At 38.8% G+C, this 19,827-nt stretch overlaps 1 protein-coding gene across 3 annotated transcripts in view; it reads left to right on the forward strand.

The window, feature by feature from the left end:
* Positions 1-80: 80 nt before the first annotated feature.
* Positions 81-19,827, forward strand: part of evi5l (ecotropic viral integration site 5 like) — a 52,338-nt gene continuing 32,591 nt past the window's right edge. For 2 of the 3 annotated variants that reach the window (XM_053477050.1, XM_053477052.1), the window contains exons 1-3: positions 81-268; positions 17,706-18,096; positions 19,410-19,599. In XM_053477050.1, coding sequence (XP_053333025.1) covers positions 17,855-18,096; positions 19,410-19,599 — 432 coding nt within the window. In that variant the 5' untranslated portion in view covers positions 81-268; positions 17,706-17,854. Of the gene's footprint in view, positions 269-5,574; positions 5,904-17,705; positions 18,097-19,409; positions 19,600-19,827 lie in introns of those variants that run through there. The other variant, XM_053477051.1, reaches the window with a different exon arrangement.

The following is a 19,827-nucleotide window of genomic DNA, read 5'->3' on the forward strand; positions in this document are numbered from 1 at the left end:
GCGGGGATTTGGGCGGGGCCGTTCCCTCGTAGGCGTCTCCCTGAAGAGCGCTATCCTGGAGGAAGGCTCGCCGCTTGACAGCTCGCGTTGTTCTCGATTTAAGCGTAAACCAGGAACATGGATGTTACACGGTGTTTCCTGCCTTAGACCCTCGTCCCGTGTGACGCCACAGAGGGTCGCCTTTCTTTCGGCGTTGGTTCTGTAGTCCGTCGTCATCGCAATGGCACGCGCCCGCCTGAGCCGCTCCAGTAATGGCACTTGAATCCAGGTGGGCATCGCTCATGTCATTTCTAACGCTGTTATCATAACACGTCTGTTAAAAAAAATGCTCGCGGGTTTTTTTTTTTTTTTTTTTGGAGTGATACATAGTGCTAGGGTTTGTGTGTGGCCTTGAACAAAGCGAGATTCCTGCGCATCACATCCACATCATCTTGGAGAAGGTCCTTCTGCTCTCTTCATCTCCAGACTCTCATCATCCATCTAAATAACTGAGAGGTTATGTACACTATGAATCGTTGTTTATTGTTACTCATTTCAACTGACCAGTTTATGATGGAAGTGAATTAACATTATATATTTATGTGTGTGTGTGTGTGTGTGTGTGGTGTAAATAAAATCTCTCGAACACGCAGCCGAGGCCGGTCACCATACCGGCCTTTATTTCATGACATAAAATGACGTTATACAGCCATAACACTATTGCAGTTAGACGAGAAAACAGCGTGAGTATGCATTTGCTCTATATTTCCACCTTGTCTGTTGGTAAATCAGCGCTTAAACCTGGCATCAGCATTAAGATTCAATTTGCTGAATCGATTCAGTGCGCGTTCCAATATGAGCCTTGATGAATTGATACATTGTATACATCAAACACACAATGTTCAAAGACGTGTGCAGTATTGTATTCGACACATTGTCTCCATCAAAGAAGAGATCACTCATCTGATTCTCCAGTCTCGAATCCGATTGATTTTGTCCGTTTAAATGAGCCGATCTGTGCGAGTTTGATTCATTTGATTCCACATGCTAGAGGTAGACACTCATGGTTTTATGATACAGTCTATGCACTATTTGCACTATTAATAAATTGTTAATGGTGGCACAGTGGCTTAGTGGTTAGCACTGTCGCCTTGCACTCCCAGGGTGCCCGCTTGGGTCTGTGGTCATGGAGGTTGCATGTTCTGTGTGTGCTTGGTGGGTTTCCTCCAGGTACTCCGGTTTCCTCCCACAGTCCAACGACACATGTAGTGTGTGAATGAGTATGTGTGTGTCCTCTGCGATGGATTGGAACCCATCCAGGGTGTACCCTGCTTCAGACTCCTGGGATAGATTCCAGGCCCCCTGCGACCCTGTATCCAAGACAATGAGTGAGTAGGTGTATGCACCCAAAATGTGTTAAATTTGTAAGCACATAAGGTTTAGCTATTAATAAACTGTTAATGGAGGGACCGTGCTGTCGGTTTTCGAACTTTCATGGTCCGGATTTGATTTCCGCCTCAGGTCTGTGTGTGTGGAGTTTGCATGTTTTCTCCTTACTTAGTGGGTTTCCTCTGGGTACCCCGATCTTCCCCATAGTCCAAAGATTAGGATATCCTTACCATATCCAGATTAGGATAATTGGTGTTCCCAATTATGAATGCGTGTGTGAATGTTGACTGAAGGTACAATTACGGTTATAAAAATAGGAATAAATACATTGGTCACTACTGGACTCCATAGCCCCTAGTTGGATTACAGAGGTTCCCTGGTGGATGGATGGATGGATGGACCTTTCCTTTAATGCTTTAAGAGCAACATCTCGCTCAGGTGTGGAATAAGAGGATTATCAACATATCTTTGAACATCATGAAGACATCTTTTATAAGATCCGGACATGGCTTTGTTGATGTTCTGTCCTTTAAAAAAGTAACTATAACCCTGTTATGAGCAGACAAGGTCATTTCAAGATTTGTCTCTGGGACAATCCGCTCTCAGTTTGAGCGTCTCAGTTTTGGTGGCTTTGACAATCAGAAATGTATATAACATTCACGCCTAGGCATTCCTAATTTTTTAACAGAATGAAACAGATAGTAGTCATAAAATGGCAACGAATTTTGGATATCATAAAACTATGGGTATCTGCTTCCTCCTTCTACATTGCTCAAGCTACAATTTAGACCTGCACTATCATTAGACTAGACTTTCAGCATTTCACACGCTCACATTACTGATGCAATTCCGTCAAGCCTCATGTCTGATTGCGCGAGAATCTGTAAATTTTGTCTTTGATTCAAAGCATCATCGTGCTCCTCCTCGTACAGTAGATTGATTCACCTTCAGCATTTCTTATGGATGCTATTGGGGCTGGTACTCTCCTAAAATGCAGAATCACTACAGGAACAGATTTGACAGCTTTTTTTTCTCTCCAGGTTGAATTCACGGAGGTATCTTGCTTGCATTTTCTTTTAGAATATTGTCACTGCAGTGTAGACTGGTACTGTGAGGATGTCAGTATTAGATCCAATTCAGTTATGTAGCTGATACACAAATCTCTAGGTCTGGAAGTGTTTGGAATATGGAACAAGTGGGATTAATGCATTCCTGTGGTTCTGCATTGACCCTTGTCTATGGAAAAAGGTATTTTTATAGCATAAAGCATTTTTAGGTTGTGAGATAATACTTGATGAAATTAGATCACAATACAAATGAAATTGTCTGAAATTATTCTGTTCATGACAAAGTTGCTCTGATTGACTCAAAAGACCTGTTAAAATAATTGATTTAATCATAAATCTGCCTCATTAACCACAAACTAGGGTTAGTGTATGGTATACACACACACACTTTTTCTGCGTGTTTCCTTTTTTAGGCCTAAAGGTCAAAATGTAACGAACCAAGTAATAATGAGCTTTTTCCCCCTATCCGGGACACTTGCTTCAGTCACAGCCGATTACATCCCAGGGGGTGTCATTTCCGGTCAATGTTGTGGTCTAGACGTCATCGAGACGCTTTATAATCACCCTGTAGATACTAAGAGGAGGAAACTGATTTCTTGCTAATCAGCCAAAATAGAAACTATGCCATAACCTACAAGAGCTTCTGTCCTCATTGGCTAACAGCTAAACAGATTAATGATCCTGTCCCCGTAATTAAGAAGGATAGGCAATCTAATCACTTGTTTTCCTTTTGAGCAGGTTTGTCTTGTTTGAGCAACAGTGCTGGTAGAAAGCTCTGTGATTAGACCACATGACCACACACAGTACGATGATAGGAAATTCAATCAGTGATTTTTGAGAGAGATTTTGATCATTGTTTTTTTTTTTTTTGTAAGCAACAGATAATCTGTTCAGATGCAGAACATGCTATTCCACAACAAGAGCACTGCAACAGCCTCTGTGTTACCTGGATAAAGGTTTGCAATGCAAAGCCTCTTGGTGACTAATGTGTGTTTTCCCCCTACTTTTGTGTGAGGAACATTTTGTTTCTTTCCCTCCCTCATTTTCTTATGATTATATTATGTATTCAAAATGATTAGGCATTAAAAATATGTGATATTAGACGTGTTTTTTAATCATCACTCGGTGAATGGAAAGGGGAATGTTTTTCATTTCTTATACAAGCTACTGTATACAGAAATGTATATGTTCAACGCAATATTCTCGTCAATATCATAAATACCGACTTGTTACTAACAATGCAACATCACGGTGGCTTAGTGGTTCGCACTGTTGCCTTGCACCTCCAGGTCCGGGGTTTGATTCCCGTATCGGGTCTGTACACATGGAATTATCATGATCTCCTTGTTTCCTCTCACAGTCCATAGACATTGGTTTAGATTACATACAGATTAGATTAGGCTAACTGACGTTCCCAAATTGCCCATAGTGTGTCTGTGAATGTTGATCGGAGGTCCTGCCACAGTCGTACAAAATGAGAATAAATACAATAGTCACCATTGTCATCTATGGTTTCTGGCCGGACTACAGAGGTTCTCAAATGGATGGATGAACTACAAATGCACAGCCATTATGGTTTGAGAAATTAACTTGTTCATCTCTTTGCAGTGAGGAATCGGACAGTTGTGGCTTTGTTTGCTTGAAATGAAATGAGGTTTACTGCACCATATACGGTTTTTATGTAATACTAACCGCTGCATTTGCAATGTATATTCAGTTATGACTGACAGTAATTTATACTTTTGTAACCACACAAGGGGAAAAATACTTTAATTGTTAAAAAACAATTATAATAAAAGGGCAGTTGTTTGATGATGTGAATATTTAACCCAAACTCAAAACTACTGCTGTTACGCCATCATAATGAATGTCACAGCATGAGATAGACATGAGGAAAAAGATTTAATCAAAAAGTTCTTATGTAACTCTCCATTAGTGGTGTACAGCTGAAACAGACTTGATAAAGTGGTTCTACAAATTTTACCCTCTGAAAAAGTAAAAATTAAAAAAGGCTTCAATGTGTTATAGAGATTAAAAGATTAGTTTACAATCTTTATCAGGTGAAAAGTATATGAAGTTTGGCGCTAAATTAGTTGTAGCATTTCGCCTCCCATGCGGACGGCCCAGGTTCCATTTCCGAAGGGCATCCGCGGTAAAACCTGTGCCAAACTTGTATGTGCGGACCGGATGGTCTGCAGTGGCGACTCCTTGGACTCGAGTTTTGATTAATTAGCTTTTGCATTCTTTGTTTAGATGTCCAAATAGGTCTTAATGGAAATTGCAGATTTATCAGTTGGAGGTTTAGACCTAATAAAATTCTGGCGTATTTTAGCAATATATTTGGCTGATCCTCATTTCGATCCTCTGAATGATTTAGCATTTTAGTAATCACAAATATTCACAAATAAGCACAGAAGGACAAAGATCAGCATGAAAAAGATTAAATTATCCCTTTAAATAATCCCTTTGATGATTATACCTTTAAAAGACATATCTGTTTCTTTAGTACTTGGGCTAATATCTAACTCTTCACACACACGCACGCACGCACGCACGAACAAACAAACTTACACAACAGTGTTAGATTAATGGTACTTAGTAAACTGGTAATCCAATGTAAGGATCCATCCAATAACAAAAACTTCAAAGCACTTTTTTAAGGTGCTCTAGATCAGAGTGTCTCCCAAATGCCTAAATGTAAAGTATTTAAATCGAACTTTTATTTAAAAATATAATTCTGATATTACAGTATAATAATTTGTCTTGCAATACGAGAGAATTAACCTTCCACGGAAGTGTCATGCTGAGAAGCTGTTTCGTCGTTATGCTCATCAGGACACAGGGATATACTGCATAAATTTGGACTGTTTAGTTAAAATGAGGGTAGTAAGCTACACTCTGCTCATATGGCAGGCTGGTGTGTGTGTGTGTGTGTGTGTGTGTGTGTTAGTGTGTCAGACTGAACAAGGCCCCATGTGTGACACTCGAGCTGGTGCGCCTGTCACTGGCAACACTGCTGAAGCATTCAGAATGAGAGGAGGATCATTTGCATTGCACCCTTCCTGTCTTTCCTTCTTTCTCATTGTGTCTTTCGCTTCTCTCTCTGCTATAGCTGTAGCGTTCTCTGTGGCGATAGTACTGTATATGCTACATGTCTCTCTCTTTCTTGATCTGTGTGCTAGAGAGACAGATTGGTTTGTCGCCGCTGGCTAACATCTGCACCGTTAGTCACTGAAAGGAATAGATGACCCGACCTTGTAGCCTATCCCATGCTCGACCATAGCGTGCCGCGATTCTCTTGTGCACAGCTGCCATTACTGCACTGTTTTTCTTGCCGTCCTCTGCAAAGTACTTACTTATGTTTTCCACACAAAGTCTGGCCACTGCTATTTTTGGTATTTTACTGAGCTGAGTCACTTTGGACGTAACATGCCACAGCTGTGCTCCAAGTCCAGATGTCTTGATTTGGTGAGCTAATCCTCCTTTTGGATAGCTTTTGTTGTGTTTTTTTGTTACGCTGACAAACTATTCAGATATTTTACTCACAGTAACACAGCATAGAAACTTCATAATAAATGCTTATAAATAACATATACTATTTATGTATAGATGTTAGTATTATCATTGGTCATGTAAAACTAATAATAAAAACTTCAGTTAAATTACTTTTATACAAAATGACACTGGTTTATATAAATCATATAAAATACGCTGCCTGACCAAAAAAGTTGACATTCTAATATTTTTTGGAAGACATTAAGCTTTAATTATGGTGCACAACGTGATGGTGAGTTCATGTGCGATAATGATTCCCGTATATGCCCATGTCATTATGGAAGAAAAAACTGTGACATCTTGGTCATTCAGTACATTCAGGTTATCAGCTGATTTTATTTTATTGCCACATAATGCTACTAAGCCTAGACCTGAGCAACTGAAGCAACTTTAGATTACAGGGACCCTCCAAAGGATTGTACAGTGGCCACTATGCATGACAAGTGCATCACTCAGAGAGTTGGGGGTTCAAGCCCCAGCACCGCCAAGGTGTCAGCGTTGAGCCCTTGCACAAGGCCCTTAATATCTGCCTCATTGGTGCTGTATCCTTGCTGACCCTGCACTCTGACCCCAGCTGCCTAACTGGGATGTTTGGGGGGCAAGCATTTAGCTGTGCTTTAAATTTGTGAGAAATAAATTAGTCTTACCCTGACACACATATTGCCCTCGAATAGGGTCAGTCTGAACTCATCAGGCTACATGACCTTTCTCCATTGGTCCAAAGTCCTATAACTATGCTTTCTAGGAAACTGAAGCCTTTCTTCTGTTAGTGAGATTAGTCTTATTAACAAGTGGTTTTCTTATTCACACACAACAGTTTAGTTCTCGTCACATTGTGTCTGCTTGGAAATGCTCTTACTTTTACTTTTATATATAGCTATGAATTCTACAGTTGATTTCTTTTTTTTTACATTGCAACTTCACCAAGATTTTAAGTCATCTCTGATCACAGTCATTCATAATGTTTTTTTTTAGGTTCAGTTCAGCACAATCCGACCAGCATATAATAATGTGACGGTTATATAGTTTTTAGCCCAACTGCAGTAATTTTTTTTTCTTGTTGTAGGCCAGTCATTTGACCCTTATAAAACTCTGGCTTTTTATAATAATAATAATAATAACAACAACAATGTTTTTTTTTTACATAATCTGCTTAACCTGTTTCCACTCATGTACAAAAGTAAACCCCTATTGTAAATTTCAGTGTCTTTCCCAGATGAATAGGTGTTGTATTATACCTCTAAACATATCATGTTGCTCTGCAATGACTCATTTATCCCTGTGTGATTATGAAGAGGGAGGACACAGTCATTATTTAAGACGCAGGGTGGAAAGAGGCTTAGCAAGAGTTCAGGTTCCTAGGAGAGTAACTTTGCTTGGTTGTTAAACTGGGTGAATGTGGAATTTCATGGCAGGTTGTGAGGACTCCCTGTTGTATCTGGACCTATTGTGTACTGCTTTCTAGGCGTGACTTTATTTTGTGTACAGTAGTTAGCACACCTGAAATCATAGTGTTTTGATCTCTGTGTATGCCCGAGCCTGTGTGTGGGTGTAGGTGTGTGTCTGTGTAGGTATTTCCCTCTCATGGCCTTGTTATGGACTTAAAGGAATGTCATCACTGTTATAAAAGCGCATATTAATAGATAGTTTCCAGAAATAGATTAAGTCCTGTCTTAGTTTAGATTTAAGCTGTCATTAGGGAAATATATTCTTTTAGATTTGTCCGTGTGTCAGAAAAACTGCCCATAAATGTTCAGTTTCTTTTTTTTCCCCCTACACACTGTAAATAGTTTACCTGTAGGATTACAGAGAAACAGCCATGTTTTACCTTCTCTAATGCCTCAAATCTGGACAGAGAGCACGCCATAGGCAACGCTCCTGCAGTAGGTGATGAATTCCTGTGAGCTGCTCACAGCATGACATAAAAGTTGATGATGATGCTGCCTAATGATACATTTTGTGATGAACGCCTGTGACACACACACACACACACAGTATGTCAAAGAAGTTGATGATGCTGCTTACTGTTACATTCGCTGTGACACGCCTGTGACGGAACACATGTGGGTGAAAACTACTTGTGTAAACACCCACTGGCCAATCAGAATTTTTGTGTTATACAGGTCCTTCTCAAAAAATTTGCATATTGTGATAAAGTTCATTATTTTTTGTAATGTACTGATAAACATTAGACTTTCATATATTTTAGATTCATTACACAGAACTGAAGTAGTTCAAGCCTTTTAATTATTTTAATATTGATGATTTTGGCATACAGCTCATGAAAACCCAAAATTCCTATCTCAAAAAATTAGCATATTTCATCCGACCAATACAAGAAAAGTGTTTTTAATACAAAAAAAAGTCAACCTTCAAATAATTATGTTCAGTTATGCACTCAATACTTGGTCGGGAATCCTGTCGCAGAAATGACTGCTTCAATGCGGCGTGGCATGGAGGCAATCAGCCTGTGGCACTGCTGAGGTGTTATGGAGGACCAGGATGCTTCGATAGCGGCCTTAAGCTCATCCAGAGTGTTGGGTCTTGCGTCTCTCAACTTTCTCTTTACAATATCCTCACAGATTCTCTATGGGGTTCAGGTCAGGAGAGTTGGCAGGCCAGTTGAGCACAGTAATACCAGATTACTGTCTTGCACCTCCAGGGTCCAGGTTAGATTCCTGGCCAGGCTCGATTCCCGTCTCTGTGTGCATGGAGTTTGCATGTTCTTCCCGTGCTTGGTGGGTTTCCACTGGGTATTCCGGTTTCCTCCCACAGTCCAAAAATGTGCAGGTTAGGCTAATTGGCGTTCCCAAATTGCCCGTAGTGTGTGAATGAGTTTGTGAGTGTGTGTATGTGTGTGTGCCCTGCGATGGATTGGCACCCTGTCCAGGGTGTACCCTGCCTTGTGCCCTAAGCCAGCTGGGATGGGCTCCAGGTTCCCGTGACCCTGAATACAGGATAAAGCGGTATAGAAAATGAGTGAGTGATGAGAGAGTGAGATTGCTGTGTTAGTCAAAGAAAGGGTTTGGCGTGTGCATGCACACTAAGATTTTGGGGAAGATCGACAGCACCGATGATGTCACTTCTGTTTTCAGGTAGGATTGGCTTCAGTGCAGAAAGATTGTATTTCGTTTTTTCTGATCAAAACGAACCAGACTTTCAAGTCTTGGAAATGATCCTGGGGCCGGTAAGTAAAAACGCCATTAGGTTCCTGTTTTTGGCTCACAGAAGTTGAACCTGAGATGCTTTTCTGTTCACCACGGCTGTAAAGGGTGGATATTTGACTTAACATAGCCGCTCTGTCAGTCCTAAGCTAAATTCTGCTTGCTGTATTTAATTAGTTTTTTATGTTCCAGCTCATTATTGTAAACTTTAATGATTGTTATGGGTGAAAAATTCAAGGAGATAATTAGTTCCTGAAATCCAACATTGCCATGGTTAGTTCCTCCTATTCTGATGTTAGATGTGTCTGGGTATTACACATAATTGGCTTAAGTGGATCGAGCAGCTCGGTGGTAGGGACGTAAGGATCACATACTATTTGAGTGACTTTGTCAATGGCGGTTTATTCTCTTTTGAAGTAATGTTAGTAATTATGACTGTATTGTACAGATAAACCAGAAATTCTTTCCTAAATATGGTGACCACAAAAAAAAAAAAATCACATGATTTCTACCTTATCCTAAATCTAGTATATCTGTTAGAACATGTTTGATTTTTTACCCTTGCCTTAAGCAGTGATGATAACCAGGAATTCTGACCAGGATAAAGTGGTTATTGAGGATGAACAAAGGATTGATTTTTCTCTTTGAAAATATCTCAGACCTCGTCATCTCTTTAGTGACATCACTGGGACTCATTGTTATGAACTTGTGGTGATCTCGAGTAAACAGAAATGCTTCTTTTTTTTTATTTTTTAAACAGAGCAATTTGTTACAGTATCGTGCACAAAAACCATGTGGCTACTAGGTTGGTCCACTAGTCATGACTAATGCATTTAATACATTATTACTTGTTTTTAATGTTATTTCTGACATTATAAACATTTTAAATGCTATACTCGATTAGCATTCGATGCTGTATGCGATAGAAATTATTATCAGAGACCAAAATAATTTTTTATTGGTCGGGTTTTCAGTTTTTAACGTTTGGTTTCAGTGCAACCATTTCTGTACAACACATTTCTAAACAGCACAGGCTAAAGCTATAGGATGGTCCACCATATGTTTGGTCTTTAGATGACATTATTGATGCATGGACAATTATTCAGTTATCCGCTTATACTGTAAGTGCACTTAGTGCATCACACATTAGTCTGTTTTGGCAGTCAGTAGGCTGATCATAGTGTGCTTAGTGCAGGCCATTTACTCATGAAGGCCTTCAAATCTGTTTGGTCCTTGTTTGAAGCTTTTGTGCACTAATGTAGTCAATGATGAACATACGCTTTTCAGACAAGACAGCCAACCTATTAACCTCTAATTTGTGTGTTCCTGTGAGTGTATGTGTGTGTTTGTGTGTGTGAGAGAGAGAGATTCAACACAGATTCATCAGCAAGGCTATATACACAGGGAATGAGCTTTTGTTCAGTTCAAGAGGATCAGATAGAGCGATGTAAACACAAATTGCGCATTTCGTAGATATATATATGATGTTTTGCAGGCCCAGATCAGGCCGCCCAGTCAGAGCCAGTGATGGTGAATCATTCAAAAATGAGATCACGCATGCTGAGATGGATGATGTCATAGAACATGTCTGAATGCATGCCGTGGGTTTGTCCTTTCTTCAGAAGAATGACTTCAAAATGCTCAACCAGTTTAATGAGCCGGGAAATGTGCAGGACAGGGGGTCGGTCCTTCACGACCAGGGTGGGGAACCACTCTGTTAGGGGGCCTTCACAACGACAGTTAAATCGAACTCTAGTGGACTTGGTGCGGTTTATTTCATATAATGTGAACACTGTAATCACACTTGACCAAAACAACTGCAACTCCCAAAAAGAGAAGCCAAACAATCTAGTGAACTCCTTCTGTTGAGAAATCACAAAACAAGAGCAATGTACATACCTGATGGATCTTTGAAAATATCTTTGGTGGTTGGGTATGTTGCAGTTCACTAGGATTAATGATTTGTCTAAAGTGGTAAGTGCAAGCAATGTAATAAACAATCACCAGAGAGACAATGAAACCATGTAGGGTAACCTCCATCGTGAAGTTGTTTCTCTGATGTCACGGAAACATGCAGTAGTACACAACATGGTATAAAGTCATGCAAAAGGGTTTATTATAAAGATGGTTTAGGCCACACCCACATTGGACTTTTTTCAAAATCTTTTTAACAGATCACCCAAATATATGTAGAGTTACAGATACAGTTATTTGAAGCGCATAACAGTATGTGGTATACTGTATATGTTATGTTTTTTGTGTGTTTTTTTCTGGTGGGCATTACAATCACAGAAAAAAGAGAGCTGTGACAAAACACATACACAATGCCATCATTGTGAATAGAAACGGCACACACACATAGACACACACACACTCTCTGTACCATCTCCCGATCCCCTAAAGCTCTCTCCCACGTGACAGACTTGCCTTAGTGTCTTTTTTAGCTGTTTATTTGTCTTATTACCTTTTAAACATCAAATCAGCTGTTACTTTCAAACCTTGTTTACTAGTTAACTCTTTTACTTGGCTTGAGTCCTCAGTGCCAGAGCAATGTTTTAAAACCAACCAATTTTGGGCTGCGTTCACATTTCCAGTCTGAGTTGACTCAAATCAGATTTTTTAATTATAAAACACTTTAAAACACTTTTTAATTATAATTTTTTTTTACAGCTGTCTGAATGCGCAAATCTACTAGCAGAAGCTGCTAAAACAGCGGCTCTCAAGTTTCAGAGGCCGTTTTAGGGGACAGACATGTCCTCTAAGCATTGGAATTAGATAAATGTCTCTTGTAATTATAAATGTGAACTGTCATGACATGCTCTGACTAAAAAAATTTTAATTGAAGAGTGTGACTTGTAATGTGGACGTAGCTTTAGCGTTTACGTTAGCCAGCTGTTAATTATCTGCTAATTTGACAGCATATCCGACAGGATATTTAAGCCAAATTCACATATGTCCACAAGAGTTGTATACAATTTTTTTTCTTTTTTTTTTAATGCCAACATTGATTTGCCTGTTTAGTTAGCGGTAGCAATTAGCCTGGTAGCTTTAGTGCTAAGATGTTTTTATTAGCATACACGACAGTTAACTGGAAAATAGGTTTTCGTAATTTACTAAGTATTATTTAATTATTCTATATATTATATCTACATATACATAAAATTTCAAACACAGATAAGGGAAAAATTTATTCAGTTATGGATTCTTTTGTGCAGCAAAAGACCAACTCCAAAATTTTTACTTTTATTATTATTATTATAATGTTTTTAATGAAAACTATTTTTACATTTATAATAAAAATGAACCAGTTGATCCGTGACCAAAATAACAGTTTATTATTTATTGGTTATTGGCTGATCAGCCTCAGATATAAATTATTCTATACCAAGTACAGAAGCTTCCGAGTGCCGCAACACAAACATTTTTCATGCATTATCAGAAATCGCATGCATTAAGAGTCTCTGATCTGCCTTTCCCTCCTAACTGATGAATTAGTCTCAAACTCACACATTATACACGCTTACACAAATCTTAAAGCAGGCTAAAAAGGGCTAATTAGTCAGAAATTGGGTTAGAAGCCCTACATGCCCAGGTTTGAAGCATTCACAGCTGCTTGACCCAATCACTCCCTGTCACCATTGAGGTGAAAAAACAGTGCTGTTTCTTTATAATCCTACAGGTGCTGCTCTAAACTCACTCACTCACTCATCGTCTTTACCGCTTTATCCTATATTCATGGCCGCGGGGAGCCTGGAGCCTATCCCAGGAGACCTAGGGTACAGGGCGGGGTACACCCTGTACAGGTTGCCAATCTATCGCAGGTCACACACACATCTATTCACACTCATTCACGGTAATTTGGGAACGCCAATTAGCCTAAACTGCATGTCTCTGGACTGTGGGAGGAAACCGGAGTACCCGGAGGAAACCCACCAAGAGAACATGCAAACTCCATGCACACAGAGACAGGAATTGAACCTGGCCGGGAACCCAGGAGGTGCAAGGCGACAGTGCTAACCACTACACCACCGTGCCGCTATGGTGCTTTTAAACTATTTACACATTCTCTTTATGTGTGGTTGACGTGAATTATTTGCTAAGTTTGTTTAGAAATAATAATTATGACAGACAGAGATAAGTGCTGCAGAGTTAAATGTTAAACTCTTGTTTGTGAAGTTATTTTGTATTGTTTAATGCTGCAACTTTTTTTAAAGGTTTAAAATTGTATTAAAATTGTGATGTTCATAAAACCGTGATACTCAGAATGACAACGTTAATGGAATCGTCAACAAGGTGTCATGATAATATCGAATTGGAACGTGACTGAGTCCTATCCCAAATTTCACCATAATTATGTCTTTGGAGTTACAGTTTTCATCTGTTCTTAATGTATTTTGTCAGCTATCATACTGTATGTTGTCTGTTTGGTGTCTAATGCTTGCTTCTTAAGCATTATACCAACGAGACTAATGAAGATAATAAATAATGGAAGTCAATTTTACAAAACAAATCTTTTGAAGAAAGACCTTGTGGTAAACAACCACATCTAGCTCTTTAGCGATGTTAAACAGACTCACTGATGTGCCTTGATGTGACTTATTGTCTTCTCTAAACATGATCTTAAGTTGGGTATCAGGCAACCATCTTGGCAATTTTACCACAAGGCTTGTAGATGTGAACTCTTCCAGCTATTAAATTGTTTATTAAAAGAAGAGATTATTCAGCTTAGCAATGTCGTTTGCAGCAGATATATAAATATTCAGGAGTGTATGTGTAAGAGATTTCCATTACCTGTTAGCAACATTGGCAGTGTAGCTCAAATACAAAACTAAAGTAAAAGATGACAAACTTTAGATTTTCAATTTTATTGAAAAATCTCAGTAATAAGAAATTAAAGTTGGTGACTTCCTTTTGGAATTTTGTAGCTGTGTGTGTCGTCCTTTTGTGAGCTTTTTGCGGTGCTGAGTCACTGGATGACATAACTGTCTTTGGATGACATACAAAAGCATGCAGCTTTCTTGTGGATTGACCTTAACAGTCCAAAGCGCTCTGTTATGATGATTTTATTTATACCTTTTCTTTTCCTATTTTTTTTTTAAACAATATAGCAGACTATTCAAAATACAGTCTAAACAGGTATCAGTCCAGGAGACATAATGTAAATCCAGGTTTGTTAGTTTATGAACTGACATGTCTTTTATTGTCCTTTATCTAAGTGAAATGTGATGTTCTCTCTGTAATCTTACCTTGTTATTTATTATAACCTCATGGGTAATCTCAACCTACAGCCCTTGTGCAGGCTTGTTGCTGTGAAGGCTGTATGTGTGTGTGTGTGTGTGTGTGTGTTTTGAGTACAAGCAGATCAGATTCATGCGCTTGTTAATGGCTCTCTTGACCGGGATGCTCTGGCTTGATGAATGCAGGCCTTGTTTTAGCTGTGTGATTTCTCTGTTCTTAGAATTTCTTTCTTTTTTTTTTTTTAAACAATAACGTATGTTTATGCTTATTGAGACCCTCGGGTGTTACATATCTGTGTTAGGATTGTTTGTTTCTGGATGCTTCGTTCTTATATTAGAATGTCCATTTAGCATTTCCGCAGGGCAGGTAGTGTGTGAGCACAAGGTTAAATTTAAACCTCACATATTAATAATGATTTCTCAGGGAAGTGTAAAGTTTGAATGATTGAAGCGACACCTTCCTTTGGTCAAAGCACATTTGCTAATCCAGTGCCTCATACATAATGCAGCACTCTGCAGCTGTGTGTGTGTGTGCGCATAAGCGTGTGTGTGTTTCTATTCTAAGTGCAAGGAAAAAAAAAAGATCAAGATCTCTATGAGCTGCAGCACAGTACATTTTGCATGTTAAGTCACACATGTTCAAATTTATATATATATATATATATATATATATATATATATATACACACTGTATGTCTGTATGTATGTGTGGTGGCACAGGGGCCTTGTGGTTAGCACTGTTGCGTTGCACCTTCAAGGTTCGGGGTTCGATTGTTGCCTCGGGGTCTGTGTGCATGGAGTTATATATAATAACCCCCTCCCCCCCCCCCCCCCCAAAAAAAAAAAAACTTTTTCCAGTTGTGTCGGACTACTGGCACTTAGTTATTAACCTAGTTAACCCAGTGTAAGTATGTATCCAATGATGTAAACTTTAAAGCATTTTTTGTAAGTTGCTCTGGATAAGAGCGTCTACCAAATGCCTAAATGTAAATGTCCGAAATTATTCATACCCTTCTCGATAATCATTATGGCCATTACAGCAATCTAACGCTTCCTCTAATTGCTGACCAGATTTTTGCATGTCTCCACTGGTATTTTTGCCCATTCCTTTTTAGCGATGAGCTCCAACTCTTTCAGGTTGGAAGGTTTCCTTGCCATCACCCTGATCTTTAGGTCTCTCCACAGATTCTCAATTGGATTTAAGTCAGGACTCTGGCTGGGCCACTGCAAAACGTTAATGTTTTTGTCTGCTAACCATTTCTTCACCACTTTTGCTGTGTGTTTTGGGTTGTTGTTGTGCTATTAGATCTTTTGATTGTTTTAATTTTGATGATTATGGCTTACAGGTTTTTCAAAATTCAGTATCTCAACATATTTATATATACTGTACATATTTCCTAGGATCAATCAAAAAAAGATTTACAATACAGAAATGTCCAACTTCTAAAAGTATGTTCATTCATCCACTCCATACATGGTTAGGGCTCCTAATTACTGTGTCAGTGCAGCATGGTATGAAGGAGGCGATCAGCCTGTGGGTACTGCTGAGGCATTATTGAAGACCAGGTTGCTTTGATAGCAGCCTTCAGCCTGTCTATATTGTTGAGTGCCTTAAATTTCATAAGGAAAAAGTATTGAGTTTAAAAAGCTGCTACTGTATATGTTACTTGCATGAAATATTATTTTGCTAATGTATTATTGGGCCTGTAATTGTTATATATATTTTTGTCATATATTATCCATATGATTGCAGATAATGTCTGAAGGAATAGGAAATGCATAAATCATGTCTCAACAAGTCTTTATTTCCTCATATACCACAGCAATTTGACAACGAAATGCATATCATACTTATAATCTTTTAGAGTTTACACATTTTAACAGGTGGCAACAAAATGAGAATTCCATTTTTGCAGTTTTGAGAAACCTATTATTTCAAATGAAGCATGACGCATTGCAACCTGATGGGTAATATTTCTTTCTTTGACTCACCGGAGTAGAAAAAAGGACCAAAAATAAATAAAATCTAGTATTATGTCAAAAGTCTTTGGATTATATCAGTGTGAATTTTATTGGCCTTTTGGAAACCTTGCAAAAGTTGTACATATGTACATGTTCATAACTTTATACCCCTCACTATTTTCAGAATAAATAAATCAACCTGCAGTTTGTATCTAGTGTGTGTATCTGATTTCTCATGTACACAATGTTTGTGCATCGCTGGAGTGTTGTAACTCTTTGCTTAATGTTTATTTGAAAATATTACTGCAGGTGCATCGTGGGTCCCTATTGCACTAGTGATGACAGAACCAAGAGATAAAAAAGAAGTATAGATTTAGAAGTGAAACAAGTTTATATTACAGTATTCCAAATTTGCAAGGTATATCATGCTCCAAGAAGAAAATATTTTGACAGAATGAGTCAGAGAATGTTTTTTTTTTTTTTTTTCTTTTTTTTGCTTTTGCTTTTAAACTGTCCATTTGATGGAATTTTGTTGTGGCGACTTAATTGAGATCAGCTATAAACAGATGTTCTCATTGGTTATCATTAATATTTATGTATATAAATTATAACCTATGAGAAGCAGTGCATTAATAACTTAATATTAAATGACAATCTGAAATTTTAATTATTAAAAATGGAAAACAATCCCAAATGTGAGACAAGAAAGGAATTATAATCTGAATATAGAAATTTACAGTGAAAAAGTATGCCCCTTTATGTTTTTTTTTGTTGTTGCATATTTGTCACAATGAAATGATTCAGATTATCAAACAAATTTTAATATTGCACAAAGATAACTCAAAATAAAAATGCTTTTTTTTTACCTTAATAAATAAAATTATCGGGTTATCTTTGTCTCAGAAAAAAATCAGGAAGGGGTAAATACTTTTTCACAGCGCTGTATATTTCACATGATTTTGCTCGACAGTAAATTACTGTATGTACTACTGCAAAAACTATATAAATAAATAATGTGTGATACTCTGTGTATGTGATCTGTAGGCTTGGTCATCTACAGTGAGTTTTAATGAGAATGGCTCAGAAAGTCACAGCTTCACTATATATATTGCTGTTACGCAACGAAAGATTTATGGTTTATTTACTGGTTTATAGACCAGTAGCTTTGATCAAGAATAATCTCACGTCTAAGAGCGGTCGCAAGGTTTTCTGTAAAATGCAGCACTAAATAAGAGTTTTAAGAGGTTTTTATAAACTTTTTTATGAAACCTGCTGAAGTTGCTGATATAAGCATTTCTGACTGAGAGTGAACCTACATCCAATCTTTAATAAAATTTACTCTTCTTTTACAGGTCCGACCCATCCTTGCACTCCGTCTTTCCATACGAAGTTGTCTGCTTCTGTCTCGGGGTCCGCCGTGTATAATCCCAGCTGTGTTGCCCTTCCATCCACTAACAGTGTTTGACCTTTGACCTGAACCCAGCATCTGGGCTTTGTGGTCATGTCTAGCCCCAGCAGTAGTCCAGAGAGAGAGGGAGGGGTCATGGGATCAGTTCAGCTGGAGAACCTTGGGTCTCCAGCAGGTCCGGAGACCGACCCACTCTCCGTTGGCAGCCCGGTGCTGAGCCCAGACTCAAGTTCCCATGATGCTGCTCTCTCTGCACCAGCAGTCTCGCCTGCTGACTCTGAGAATCTCAGTCCAGATGAGTTGGAGCTGCTGGCGAAATTGGAGGAACAGAATAGGTATGTGGGCCAAACACACGGGCACACACACGGGCACACACACACTTTAGAATCATTCTATTTTAAAGCATGTAAGGTATATTATAACTTCCTGTTCATTCTTTCACACGCTTGTGCAACTCTGTATGCAAATCTTATTCAAATATGCATTAACACAATAGCATTTGCAGAGGACAGATATACAGTATAGTCTTCATGCAAAACTAGAGAGACAGAAACATTTATCATTCCTGAGTCCTAATACTTTCTAAAAAGTCCCAATTATTATTTTTTTTTTGTAAAATTTGGTCAGCTCTCCCCTTTCATACTGTATAACATTTACCAAATAGGGGAGGGGACATGGGTCTGTTAAGATATACAAAACCAGCCAACTGTCTTCTTTCAAACTGCTTATCATGCTGCACCACAAAGAGGATTGTGCTGTTCTCCCTGTGCAGCGAGCCGTAATTAGACCACCTGCTTCACATCTTAAACATTGTCCTCCCAGGAACTCCTTTAATGGCCCGAAACATGTGGAAATGACCTGAAGCGAGGTCAGGACTGTAGGGGGGGATGTGGCACTAACTCCCAGCTGAGTTCATGTAACGTGCAAGTGGTGTTGGTGAATGAATATGTGTACAGTTCTCACAGACAGATGCGTTTCCTTCACAAGTTGGCGACAAGTTATCTGTTGATTTTCAAAGATCAGACGTTCCACTCGCTGGATGTTTAACTGCAGTGGGCTCAAGAGACACCTCGGTCCGGGATCGTCACCCGGCCAGGACGCACAGCCTTCTTTAAAACATTTGCACCATTCAAATGTTTTACTGGAGCTAAAAGTCTCATCGTCGTATTGCGCTTAAAGCCTTCTGTTTTATTTCTTTATTTACTGGAGTTTTAATCACAAGTTTGACCTGAACACCCCTCGTACACACTTACAGAGGATTACAGAAGTCCATGATTATCTAGTTGTGCAAGACTAGGCCAGATAGCCTAGGCAAGAAAAAAATACTTTTCTTCGTCGTTTGGTAAAATATTATTACGGTTGAGATGTAAATGTATATTTTATTTTTTTAAAATCTAGTTCTGTTTCAAACCCTGTTTAGTGCAGAACCTGGAAGTTTGATAAAACCAAACCTAAAAGGTCACCACAATTAAATAAACATTCCCTAAAAGAAACACTAGAAATATACTAATGTCAATTTCCTCTTACTCTAACCACATAAACTAATGCACCATGCACACACCTGCTTCAGCAATATCAGATAACATTAAAAGCGAAACGTTTTGTGCCAAGGCTGAACGTGTGTGTGTTTTTTTTTGTTTTTTTTTAGGCTCCTGGAGGCTGATTCCAAGTCCATGCGCTCTATGAGCGGCTCACGTAGGAACAGCGGCTCCTCGCTGGTGTCCAGCTCGTCTGCCTCGTCCAACCTCTCACACCTGGAGGAGGACACCTGGATCCTGTGGGGACGCATCGTTAACGAGTGGGACGAATGGAGACGCAAGAAAGACAAATTGCTCAAGGTGAGAAAACAGGGAGGGGGAACGTGTCTTGGGTAAGTTTCAGTGGATTTATAGCTGCCAATTGGAAAGACGTTAATGATTTCTACGAAATAGCTAAATACACGCATATATGAATAAAAAAAAAAAGTCTCCATCAAGAAAACAATGATGAATTGAAACCAAAATTTTATTTACTAGCGTTTACAATGCCACTGTTGCTTTTTCACTTTGGTTACAGAATAATTACCA

Source organism: Clarias gariepinus, chromosome 18 (genome assembly GCF_024256425.1).
Source record: "Clarias gariepinus isolate MV-2021 ecotype Netherlands chromosome 18, CGAR_prim_01v2, whole genome shotgun sequence".
NCBI lineage: Eukaryota > Metazoa > Chordata > Actinopteri > Siluriformes > Clariidae > Clarias > Clarias gariepinus.